Source organism: Arachis stenosperma, chromosome 8, assembly GCF_014773155.1.
Source record: "Arachis stenosperma cultivar V10309 chromosome 8, arast.V10309.gnm1.PFL2, whole genome shotgun sequence".
NCBI classification, from domain to species: Eukaryota; Viridiplantae; Streptophyta; class Magnoliopsida; order Fabales; family Fabaceae; genus Arachis; species Arachis stenosperma.
Window position 1 is genome coordinate 8,240,447 of NC_080384.1, and position 13,347 is coordinate 8,253,793.

A 13,347-nucleotide genomic window follows, 5' to 3' on the forward strand; every position below is an offset into this window, starting at 1 on the left:
TTTACTTTATTTAATTAAACAAAAATGCTCTTTTAAATTAATCAAATTTTAGAATTCAATTAATCCTAATTTTATAGTTTCAATTAATTTAAACAACAAAACAAAAACATATAAAAAACAAAAATTAATCGTTTTTCATCTTCTCCAATTCTCCCAATCATTCGTGCCCCACTCTGAAGAAAAGCAAAACATATCAAAAAACAAAAAATTAATTGTTCTTTATCTTCTCTAATTTCTTCATTTGTGCCCCCTCTGAAGCAAAGCAGTGAAAGTCCCAAACCAAAACGGCAAAACCCTGTCCTTAGGTTCTTTGCCGCCGGCGTCCCCAGGCTTAGCGCTTGCGCTTCTTCCTCTTCCCTCTGTCCGGAACCCAGGTAGCTCGGCATGTCGTCTCCATCCTCGTTGGCTTCTCTGTCCATGGCCAGGGGAAAAGTTAATATCTTCCACTCCTTTCCTGTTTTCATAGTTTTCAAAGTTTAAAATCTACTTTGCGACTTGAGCTGGAGTTTGTAGTTATTTATGTTCTTCTCTCGCTTTTACAGGGCAGAATTGAAGTCTAATCGCAAGTTAGATAAAAAGGTTCTATTTTATTCTAGTAAGTTTCGGATCAATTTTTCTGTTTCTTTCAAATATTGAATTATTACATACCAAAACTGTCCATATATTTTAATTGCATCCAATCCTTGGTGTTACTGCAGAGGTGAAAGATGTTGTGGCTTGCTTGAGTGTTCAAAAGTCTATTACTAAGGTAATAATCTTATTTCAAAGGGCATTGTTCTTAAGATGGATTATGAAAATACTTCATTGTGCTTGTAATAGGTTTAATGGCTAGTTAGATGTACTTTGCACTGTTATTATGTTCATAGATACTTTGAACATTTTTAGGATTCTTTATTGTGTATTGCATTTGTTATTGTTTTAGGGATAAGATATTCTGTCACTTAATATACATGTCTGCTCTTGTACTCATATCTGGATGAGCTTGTATTTTACTCTTGATGTGAGTATTCCAAGAAAAATTTTATTTTTGCTTTTAAAAAAATCTATATTCTTCCTGTGCGAGAATCTCCAGCTTTAAACTTCAGATTTTTTATTCCTGCTCGCTCTATTGCACATTCATATCCGGGTGAGTTTAGAACAAAAACAAAGGTTAGGCAGATAAAGGTTATAGGGTTACAGCCATCATAAAGAATTCTTAGGCGCCAAACAAATAACCTCTTTCTTTCATTAGCCCATGTGTCATGGGGATGAGGGACCCCTTGCCGCATTGGATCGAGAATGTGGCCATTTCACTATTTTACATTGATCCACAGCAGATAGAGGAGAAGAATATGCCTTTCTTTTCATTTCTTTTAGACTATTTCAATTTCAGCGGGGACACAGGAAAACGCTTTCGGAGATCGAGATCCATTTTTGATTCCGTCGAAAGTTAGTGGCTCTACATTTAATTTTGCTCTGGTTGCTGAATGCTCGGCTTTTTCTTTTTCCTTTTAATTTCTTAAATTTTTGTTCAAATATTGTTGTAATTTTTGTTGCTGTGTTGTAATTGTTGGGTTGTTGAATGATTATTTGATCTTGCCTAACTTGTATAAAAATGAGATGTCTAATATAATAGTTGAGTGTTAATAATACTGCTATGAATAAGAAAAAAGACTAGAGCTAACTACTTGCCTAGCTTGTAATATATAGTGTGCATTTAATATCAGAAAAACTAGCCATGGCCGCCAACCTTAGCTTGGCACAACCTCATGCATGCTCACATTGCATTCATTATATCCCTGCTTTGTAGCCAACTTCCAAATAATTGAGTTCTGCACTTAGTCGTATAATTGAGTGTAGTTGACTGCATCATCATTCTCTCTTCTTTTTTTTTTATAACATTGTTTGATTGATTTTGAAGGGAAGATGTGACATGGTTATTCCTCAAGCTATGTAACTATAGTTGTAATAATAACATTTGTTTGAGATGTGTTGAAATTTAGATAATCACGTTTTTTCATGGCTATGAGATTTAGGAAAGTTAGGTGTTAGGAAAAGTTAGCCAGGGAAGACATATGGCCCAGCAGCCATAATAGCTGAAAAGTATAAGTTTCATTTGGTTCCACTCATTAAAAATTCTCAGTTTTTGGTGAATTTCTAGACGTGTATACTACTTGTATAGTTGAAATTTTGAATATAAGATGTGATGTTTATATAAATTAAAATTAATCACTTTTCAACTCACATAGAAGAGTCATAGTACCATACACTTAATAGAAGAGTCATAGTACCATACACATATAAGCCATAAAATTCAGTAATTTAATAATAATAATAATAATAATAATAATAATAATAATAATAATAATTGCCATAAAATTCAGTAATTTAATAATAATAATAATAATAATAATAATAATAATAATAATTGCTAATATGGTAATACTACAGTTATATTAAATTGTTAGTATTGTTAAAGGGTAAATTCAAGACCTTGTCTATTAATTAGTTATATATATGTATGTAACTTGTATTCAAATAGAGCTATTAACTCCTGCTTATTAATTAGTTGTATATATGTATGTAACTTGTAGCCCCAACTTTATTCAACTACAGTGAAGATCCTATGAAATTATTGTCATGGATCCTTCGTCACATTCTATATAACTTTTATAATAATGAACAAAAATTTTACTTATTATTATCTGATATAGATTTATCTAATATCTAACATTATTGTTATCCTTACCTTATCAAATAGAACACTTTTCACGTGGGTAAGTTATCAGAGAAGCATGTGACTAAAATTGTGATCTTAGAATAGGGTAGTTAGAATAAAATAGGTGCATTGAGTGAATTTTATCACTAAAAAAAGTATAAATTAAATAAAAAGAAAATTATAGTAGATCATACTCAATTTTCTTTCTTTATGCTCCTAGATAATAAGTAATTTCATATTTATTCGAATCTGTTGTATTCTTATTTAATAAGTAATTTTCTACTATAGAAAGATAATAAATCAGAGAATTTTTTTTGTAACTCTTGGTTGTCATATAAATAACATTCTTATGCACTAATAGCTCTTAGGTTTCATAGAATTTGATTGACCAATAATTTTAATCATAAAAAATTGAATTCATTTTGCCTATTCTATTCTCCTAGTATTTATTTAGTACCTAACAATGTTAAAATTTTAAGTTCAGTCATGGAGAATGATGGCAAAGAGTCGTATAAGGATGGTGATCAATCTGAGGATTTAAGTGTTGAGTATGAGTGCAGTTCTGATGAAAGTGATGATATGGTGGATGTAACTGTAGATGAAGCAGAGGCATATATAATTAATGTCGATGGTTTTGAAAAGTTGATAACTGATTTGACCATCAAAGACATATGGGGACTAGTGTTTGATACAGAATCTCAAATTTGTGAATTTTATGCCAAATATGCCAAGTGCTATGGATTTGTGTCCTGAAAAGACTTGAAGACGGTGGATGCTAATGGCAACATTAATACAAGACAGTTGGTTTTCAATAAAGCAGGAAAAATACATTGGAAGCACCTTAAAAGGGACAATCGGCAAATGGAACATAGGGCAATTACTCGTGTCAACTATAGGGCGAGGATTTGGTTCATTCGTCACTATGAAACAGGTAAGTGGAAAGTCAGTGTCTTTGAGAGTGAACACAATCATCCACTGTGTCCACCTAAGTACAGACATCTTATTACCGCGAATCGTGTGCTTAATGAGGTCGATAAAACACAAGCAAACAGCTTACGAGCATGTGGTGTTAAAACTTGCCATATAATGGGTTACATGATTTTTCAAAAAGGTGGATACGATAAAGTGGGTTTTACCAGCAAAGACTTACATAACCAAATTAGTAAGACTAGGCGTGGCAAAGTGAAAGACGGTGATGCATTTGCTGCGTTGGCCTATCTGTTGTCCAAGGCAGACAGTGACTCGTTATTTCTAGGAAATTTCACCTTAAAGGATGGTAGGTTGGATAATTTGGTGTGGACTGATAGAGCAAGCGTTGTTGATTACGAATGTTTTAGCGATGTACTTGCTTTTGACACCACTTACAAGAAAAATGTCTACAACAAGTCCTTAGTCATATTTTCAGGGACCAACCACCATGGCCAAATAACTATCTTTCGATGCGCCCTGATCTCAGATGAAAGGTCCAAAACTTTCAAGTGGGCACTAAAGGAGTTTTTGGAAATCATTTCAGGAAAACTACCCGGAGGCGTTGTGACAGATGGAGACCGTGCTATGAGAGAGACTATCTTAGAAGTATTTCCTAGTATACCTCACCGCTTTTGTGCATGGCATCTCCATCGTAATGTGATACAGAATATAAAACACAAGCATTTTTGGGACAATTTTAATGTATTATTGTATGGACAGTGATGAGCGGATAATTTGTACGCTTTTTGGCATTGTTTTTAGTATGTTTTTAGTAGATTTAGTTAGTTTTTAGTATATTTTTATTAGTTTTTAGTTAAAATTCACTTTTCTGGACTTTACTATGAGTTTGTGTGTTTTTCTGTGATTTCAGGTATTTTCTGGCTGAAATTGAGGGACCTGAGCAAAAATCTGATTCAGAGACTGAAAAGGACTGCAGATGCTGTTGGATTCTGACCTCCCTGCACTCAAAGTGGATTTTCTGGAGCTACAGAAGCCCAATTGGCGCGCTCTCAATGGTGTTGAAAATTAGACATCCTGGACTTTCCAGCAATGTATAATAGTCCATACTTTGCCCGAGATTTGATGGCCCAAACTGGCGTTCCAAATCAGCTCAAAACTGCCCCGCGTTTAACGCCGGAACTGGTACAAGAATGGGAGTTAAACGCCCAAACTGGCACAAAAGCTGGCGTTTAACTCCAAGAAGAGTCTCTACACGAAAATGCTTCAATGCTCAGTCCAAGCACACACCAAGTGGGCCCGGAAGTGGATTTTTCTGTCATTTACTCATTTCTGTAAACCCTAGGCTACTAGTTCTTTATAAATAAGACCTTTTGCTATTGTATTTTCATCTGGGTAGCTATCTTCGAGTTTTATGCTATCTTAGATCATGGAGGGCTGGCCTCACGACCATGCCTAGACCTTGTTCTTATGTATTTTCAACGGTGGAGTTTCTACACACCATAGATTAAGGTGTGGAGCTCTGCTGTACCTCGAGTATTAATGCAATTACTATTGTTCTTCTATTCAATTCAGCTTGTTCTTCAACTTGATGAATGTGATGATCCGTGACACTCATCATCATTCTCACCTATGAACGTGTGACTGACAACCACCTCCGTTCTACCTTAGATTGGGTGGATATCTCTTGGATTTCTTTAACCGGAATCTTCGTGGTATAAGCTAGAATTGATGGCGGCATTCAAGAGAATCCAGAAGGTCTAAACCTTGTCTGTGGTATTCTGAGTAGGATTCAATGATTGAATGACTGTGACGAGCTTCAAACTCGCGATTGTGGGGCGTTAGTGACAGACGCAAAAGAATCACTGGATTCTATTCCGACATGATCGAGAACCGACAGCTGGATAGCCGTGCCGTGACAGGGTGCGTTGAACATTTCCACTGAGAGGACGGGATTGTAGCCATTGACAACGGTGATGCCCAACATACAGCTTGCCATGGAAAGGAGTAAGAAGGATTGGATGAAGACAGTAGGAAAGCAGAGAGACGGAAGGGACAAAGCATCTCCATACGCTTATCTGAAATTCTCACCAATGAAATACATAAGTATCTCTATCCTCTATTTTATGTTTTATTCATATATCATCCATAACCATTTGAGTCTGCCTGACTAAGATTTACAAGGTGACTATAGCTTGCTTCATACCAACAATCTCCGTGGGATCGACCCTTACTTGCGTAAGGTTTATTACTTGGACGACCCAGTGCACTTGTTGGTTAGTTGTGCGAAGTTGTGTTTATGCCATGGTATTGAGCACCAAGTCTTTGGAGCCATTACTAGGGATTATTTGAGTTGTGAAAAGTAGTGATCACAATTTCGTGCACCAAGTTTTTGGCGCTGTTGCCGGGGATTGTTTCGAGTATGGACAACTGACGGTTCATCTTGTTGCTTAGATTAGGTATTTTTCAGAGTTCTTAAGAATGAATTCTAGTGTTTCAAAGTGATGATCTTATCATCACCAAAGCTGATTGATTCTCATCAATTTAGCTCTTGAATGCAATGTCCTGCTGAAGCTTGGCTATCCATGTCTAATTTCTTTAGACTAAAGCTTTAGACTAACATTGCATGATTCTTGGAATTCTCATTAATAATTTTGATACCTTTATTTTCTTTTCCACTTAATTTTCGAAAAATCCAAAAAATTTACAAAATCATAAAAACCAAAAATATTTTATGTTTCTTGTTGAGTCTAGTGTCTCATTTTAAGTTTGGTGTCTTGCATGCATTGTTTATTTGATCTTGGTTCTATTTTCAAGTCAATAATACAGAGAACTAAAGATTCAGTACATGCAGCAAAGGAATTATACAGAAAAAGCTGGGCGTTCAAAACGCCCAGTGAAGAAGGAAAACTGGCGTTTAAACGCCAGCCAGGATACCTGGCTGGGCGTTTAACGCCCAAAAGGGTAGTGCTTTGGGCGTTAAACGCCAGAATGTGCACCATTCTGGGCGTTTAATGCCAGGATGGCACAAGAGGGAAAATTTTGTTTTCAAATCAAATTTTTTCAAGTTTTCAAAATCTTTTCAAAATCAAATCTTTTTCAAATCAAATCTTTTCAATCAAATCTTTTTCAAAATCAATTTCTTTCCATTTTTAAAAATACTTGCTATCAATTAATGATTTGATTCAACATTTCAAGTATATTGCCTTTTTTGTTGTGAAAGGTTTAATGTTTGAATCATATCCTTTCTTGTTAGCCAAGTCATTAATTTTTAAAATCAAATCTTTTTAAATTGTTTTTCAAATCATATCTTTTCAATCATATCTTTTTAAAACCATAACTTTTCAATCATATCTGTTTAATCACATCTTTTTCAAAATAGTTTTCAATCATATCTTTTTGATTTCTAATTTCAAATCTTTTTCAAAAATCACTTGATTTCTTTTTCACTCTTAGTTTTCGAAAATCAATTACTATTTTTCAAAATGTTTTTAAAATCTTTTACTTAATTTTCAAAAATTTCTTCCCCTCTTCTCACATCCTTCTATTTATGGACTAACACTATTCCTTAATGCACAATTCGAACTCCATCTTTCTTGATAAGTTCGAATTCTCTACTTCTTTCTTCTATTTTTCTTTTCCTCTGACACCTCAAGGAATCTCTATACTGTGACATAGAGGATTCCACATTTTCTTGTTCTCTTCTCTTTCATATGAGCAGGAACAAAGACAAAAGCATTCTTGTTGAGGCTGACCCTGAACCTGAAAGGACCTTGAAGCGAAAGCTAAGAGAAGCTAAGGCACAACTCTCTGTAGAGGATCTAATAGAAATCTTCAAAGAAGAAGAACCCATGGCAGCCGAAAACAACAACAATGCCAACAATGCAAGGAAGGTGCTGGGTGACTTTACTGCACCTACTCCCGACTTCTATGGGAGAAGCATCTCTATCCCTGCCATTGGAGCAAACAACTTTGAGCTTAAGCCTCAATTGGTTTCTCTAATGCAATAGAATTGCAAGTTCCATGGACTTCCATTGGAAGATCCTCATCAGTTTTTGGCTGAATTCTTGCAAATCTGTGACACTGTCAAGACTAATGGGGTTGACCCTAAGGTCTACAGACTTATGCTATTCCCTTTTGCTGTAAGAGACAGAGCTAGGATATGGTTGGACTCACAACCTAAAGAAAGCCTGAACTCTTGGGAAAAGCTAGTCAATGCCTTCTTGGCAAAGTTCTTTCCACCTCAAAAATTGAGTAAGCTTAGAGTGGAAGTCTAAACCTTCAGACAGAAGGAAGGAGAATCCCTCTATGAAGCTTGGGAAAGATACAAACAATTGATCAGAAAATGTCCTTCTGACATGCTTTCTGAATGGAGCATCATAGGTATTTTCTATGATGGTCTCTCTGAACTATCCAAGATGTCTTTGGATAGCTCTGCTGGAGGATCTCTTCATCTGAAGAAGACGCCTACAGAAGCTCAAGAACTAATTGAAATGGTTACAAATAACCAATTCATGTACACTTCTGAAAGGAATCCTGTAAACAATGGGACAAATCAGAAGAAAGAAGTTCTTGAGATTGATACTTTGAATGCCATATTGGCTCAGAACAAAATATTGACTCAGCAAGTCAATTTGATTTCTCAAAGTCTGTCTGGAATGCAAAATGCACCAGGCAGTACTAAGGATGCTTCATCTGAAGAAGAAGCTTATGATCCTGAGAACCCTTCAATGGAAGAGGTGAATTACATGAGAGAACCCTATGGAAACACCTATAATTCTTCATGGAGAAATCATCCAAATCTCTCATGGAAGGATCAACAGAGACCTCAACAAGGTTTCAACAATAATAATGGTGGAAGAAACAAGTTTAGCAATGGCAAGCCTTTTCCATCATCTTCTCAGCAACAGACAGAGAATTCTAAGCAGAACCACTCTGACTTAGCAACCATGGTCTCTGATCTAATCAAAACCACTCAAAGTTTCATGACTGAAACAAGGTCCTCCATTAGGAATTTGGAGGCACAAGTGGGACAGCTGAGCAAGAAAATTACTGAACTCCCTCCTAGTACTCTTCTAAGCAATACAGAAGAAAATCCAAAAGGAGAGTGCAAGGCCATCAATATGGCCGAACTTGGAGAGGATGAAGAGGCAGTGAACGCCACTGAGGAAGACCTCAATGGACGTCCACTGGCCTCCAATGAGTTCCCCAATGAGGAACCATTGGAATCTGAGGCTCACACTGAGACCATAAAGATTCCAATGGATTTACTTCTGCCATTCATGAGCTCTGATGAGTATTCTTCCTCTGAAGAGGATGAATATGTCACTGAAGAGCAAGTTGCTAAATATTTTGGAGCAATCATGAAGCTAAATAACAAGTTATTTGGTAATGAGACTTGGGAGAACGAACCTCCTTTGCTCACCAAAGAACTGGATGACTTGTCTAGGCGGAGATTACCTCAAAAGAGACAAGATCCTGGGAAGTTTTCAATACCTTGTACCATAGGCACCATGACCTTTAAGAAGGCTCTGTGTGACTTAGGGTCAAGTGTAAACCTCATGCCTCTCTCTGTAATGGAGAAGCTAGGGATCTTTAAGGTACAAGCTGCAAGAATCTCACTAGAGATGGCAGACAATTCAAAGAAACAAGCTTATGGACTTGTAGAGGATGTTCTGGTAAAAGTTGAAGACCATTACATTCCTGCTGATTTCATAGTCCTAGAGACTGGGAAGTGCATGGATGAATCCATCATCCTTGACAGACCCTTCCTAGCCACAGCAAAGGCTGTGATTGATGTGGACAGAGGAGAATTGATCATTCAAGTGAATGAAGAATCCTTTGTGTTTAAGGCTCAAGGATATCCCTCTGTCAACATGGAGAGGAAGCATGAAGAGCTTTTCTCAAAACAGAGCCAAACAGAGCCCCCACAGTCAAACTCTAAGTTTGGTGTTGGGAGGCCACAACCAAACTCTAAGTTTGGTGTTGAACCCCCACATTCAAACTCTAAGTTTGGTGTTGGGAGGTTCCAACATTGCTCTGAGTATCTGTGAGGCTCCATGTGAGCCCACTGTCAAGCTACTGACATTAAAGAAGCGCTTGTTGGGAGGCAACCCAATTTTATTATATCTATCTATTTCTTTTTGTTATTTTATGATTTTTATAGGTTGATGATCATGGAAAGTCACAAAATCAATTGAAAAAGTAGAAACAGAATGAAAAACAGAAAGAAAAATAGCACACCCTGGAGGAAGGCCTTGCTGGCGTTTAAACGCCAGTAAGGGCAGCAAATGGGCGTTTAACGCCCAGTCTGGCACCATTCTGGGCGTTTAACGCCAGAAAGGGGCACCAGACTGGCGTTAAACGCCAGGAAAGGGCAAGAAGCTGGCGTTAAACGCCAGAAATGGGCACCAGCCCGGCGTTTAACGCCAGAATTGGCAAAGGGTGCATTTTTGCACGCCACTTGGTGCAGGGATGACTTTTCCTTGACACCTCAGGATCTGTGGACCCCACAGGATCCCCACCTACCCCACCACCCTCTCTCTTCTTCTTCACCCATTCACTAATCACCTCAACACCTCTTCCCCAAAAACCCCTCACCTATCAAATCCCACTATTCTCTTCACCACTCACATCCATCCTTCATAAAACCCCACCTATTTTACCATTCAAAATTCAAACCACTTTCCCTCCCAAACCCACCCTTACATGACCGAACCACAAAGCCATCTCCATCTCCTCTATTTCTTCTTCTTCTACTCTCTTCTTTCTTCTTTTGCTCGAGGACGAGCAAACCTTTTAAGTTTGGTGTGGTAAAAGCATTGCTTTTTGTTTTTCCATAACCATTTATGGCATCCAAGGCCGGAGAAACCTCTAGAAAGAGGAAAGGGAAGGCAAAAGCTCTCACCTCCGAGTCATGGGAGATGGAGAGATTCATCTCAAGGGTGCATCAAGACCACTTCTATGAAGTTGTGGCCATGAAGAAGGTGATCCCCGAGATCCCTTTCAAACTCAAAAAGGGTCAACTTCGATCAAAGGTTAGACCAAGTCCTCACAGTCATTTGTGAAGAGGGTGCCCAATGGAAGAGAGATTCAAGAGGGAAGCCGGTTCAACTGAGAAGGCATGACCTCAAACCCGTGGCTAGGGGATGGTTGGAGTTTATCCAACGCTCAATCATTCCCACTAGCAACCGGTCCGAAGTTACTATAGACCGGGCCATCATGATTCATAGTATCATGATTGGAGAGGAAGTGGAAGTTCATGAGGTTATAGCCCAAGAACTCTATAAGGTGGCGAACAAGCCCTCTACCTTGGCAAGGTTAGCCTTTTCTCATCTCATTTGTCACCTCTGTTATTCAGTTGGAGTGGACATAGAAGGAGACATCCTCATTGATGAGGACAAGCCCATCACTAAGAAAAGGATGGAGCAAACAAGAGACCCCACTCATCATGAAGTCCCTGAGATACCTCAAGGGATGCACTTTCCTCCACAAAACTATTGGGAGCAAATCAACACCTCCCTAGGAGAACTGAGTTCCAACATGGGACAACTAAGGGTGGAGCACCAAGAACACTCCATTCTCCTCCATGAAATTAGAGAAGATCAAAGAATCATGAGAGAGGAGCAACAAAGACAAGGAAGAGACATTGAGGAGCTCAAGCACTCCATAAGATCTTCAAGAGGAAGAACAAGCCGCCATCACTAAGGTGGACCCGTTCTTTAATCTCTTTGTTCTTTATTTTCCTGTTTTTCGAATTTTCATGCTTATGTTTATCCATGTTTGTGTCTTATGATCATTAGTGTCTTAGTGTCTATGCCTTAAAGTTATGAATGTCCTATGAATCCATCACCTTTCTTAAAAAAAATGTTCTTAATTGAAAAAGAGAAGAATTGCATGAATTTCAGATTTTATAACAGATTAATTATTTTGATGTGGTGGCAATACTTTTGTTTTCTGAATGTATGCTTGAACAGTGCATATGTCTTTTGAATTTGTTGTTCATGAATGTTAAAATTGTTGGCTCTTGAAAGAATGATGAAAAAGGAGACATGTTACTGAGGATCTGAAAAATCATAAAAATGATTCTTGAAGCAAGAAAAAGCAGTGAATACAAAAAAAAAAGGGTATATGCGAAAAAAAACGAAAAAAAAGGAGAAAGAGAAAAAGAAAGAAAATAAAGTTGTGATCCAAGGCAAAAATAGTGTGCTTAAGAACCCTGGACACCTCTAATTGGGGACTCTAGCAAAGCTGAGTCACAATCTAAAAAGGTTCACCCAATTATGTGTCTGTGGCATGTATGTATCCGGTGGTAATACTGGAAGACAGAGTGCTTTGGGCCACGGCCAAGACTCATAAAGTAGCTGTGTTCAAGAATCATCATACTTAACTAGGAGAATTAATAACACTATCTGGATTCTGAGTTCCTAAAGAAGCCAATCATTCTGAATTTCAAAGGATAAAGTGAGATGCCAAAACTGTTCAGAGGCAAAAAGCTAAAAGCCCCGCTCATCTAATTAATACTGATCTTCACAGATGTTTTTGGAATTCATTGCATATTCTCTTCTTTTTATTTTGTTTGATTTTCAGTTGCTTGAGGACAAGCAACAATTTAAGTTTGGTGTTGTGATGAGCGGATAATTTGTACGCTTTTTGGCATTGTTTTTAGTATGTTTTTAGTAGATTTAGTTAGTTTTTAGTATATTTTTATTAGTTTTTAGTTAAAATTCACTTTTCTGGACTTTACTATGAGTTTGTGTGTTTTTCTGTGATTTCAGGTATTTTCTGGCTGAAATTGAGGGACCTGAGCAAAAATCTGATTCAGAGACTGAAAAGAACTGCAGATGCTATTGGATTCTGACCTTCCTGCACTCGAAGTGGATTTTCTGGAGCTACAGAAGCCCAATTGGCGCGCTCTCAACGGCCTTGAAAAGTAGACATCCTGGGCTTTCCATCAATGTATAATAGTCCATACTTTGCCCGAGATTTGATGGCCCAAACCGGCGTTCCAAATCAGCTCAAAACTGCCCGGCGTTTAACGCCGGAACTGGCACAAGAATGGGAGTTAAACGCCCAAACTGGCACAAAAGCTGGCGTTTAACTCCAAGAAGAGTCTCTACACGAAAATGCTTCAATGCTCAGCCCAAGCACACACCAAGTGGGCCCAGAAGTGGATTTTTCTGTCATTTACTCATTTCTGTAAACCCTAGGCTACTAGTTCTTTATAAATAAGACCTTTTGCTATTGTATTTTCATCTGGGTAGCTATCTTCGAGTTTTATGCTATCTTAGATCATGGAGGGCTGGCCTCACGGCCATGCCTAGACCTTGTTCTTATGTATTTTCAACGGTGGAGTTTCTACACACCATAGATTAAGATGTGGAGCTCTGCTGTACCTCGAGTATTAATGCAATTACTATTGTTCTTCTATTCAATTCAGCTTATTCTTGTTCCAAGATATCACTTGTTCTTCAACTTGATGAATGTGATGATCCGTGACACTCATCATCATTCTCACCTATGAACGTGTGACTAACAACCACCTCCGTTCTACCTTAGATTGGGTGGATATCTCTTGGATTTCCTTAACCGGAATCTTCGTGGTATAAGCTAGAATTGATGGCGGCATTCAAGAGAATCCGGAAGGTCTAAACCTTGTCTGTGGTATTCTGAGTAGGATTCAATGATTGAATGACTGTGACGAGCTTCAAACTCACGATTGT

At 37.8% G+C, this 13,347-nt stretch overlaps 1 protein-coding gene, 1 long non-coding RNA gene and 1 other non-coding gene across 3 annotated transcripts; 2 read left to right on the forward strand and 1 right to left on the reverse strand.

Moving 5' to 3' along the window:
* The first annotated feature begins 8 nt into the window (after positions 1-8).
* Positions 9-829, forward strand: LOC130946728 (uncharacterized). Its single transcript, XR_009072350.1, has 3 exons — positions 9-432; positions 543-595; positions 699-829. It is a non-coding gene; the product is annotated as an uncharacterized LOC130946728 (long non-coding RNA).
* Positions 830-3,559: 2,730 nt separating this feature from the next.
* On the forward strand, positions 3,560-4,390 carry LOC130945315 (protein FAR1-RELATED SEQUENCE 5-like). The gene has a single exon (XM_057874046.1). It carries the CDS (start codon positions 3,560-3,562, stop codon positions 4,388-4,390), a length of 831 nt encoding a protein of 276 aa, XP_057730029.1.
* Positions 4,391-7,881: 3,491 nt separating this feature from the next.
* LOC130947177 (small nucleolar RNA R71) lies at positions 7,882-7,989 on the reverse strand. Its single transcript, XR_009072577.1, has one exon. It is a non-coding gene; the product is annotated as a small nucleolar RNA R71 (small nucleolar RNA).
* Positions 7,990-13,347: the final 5,358 nt, after the last annotated feature.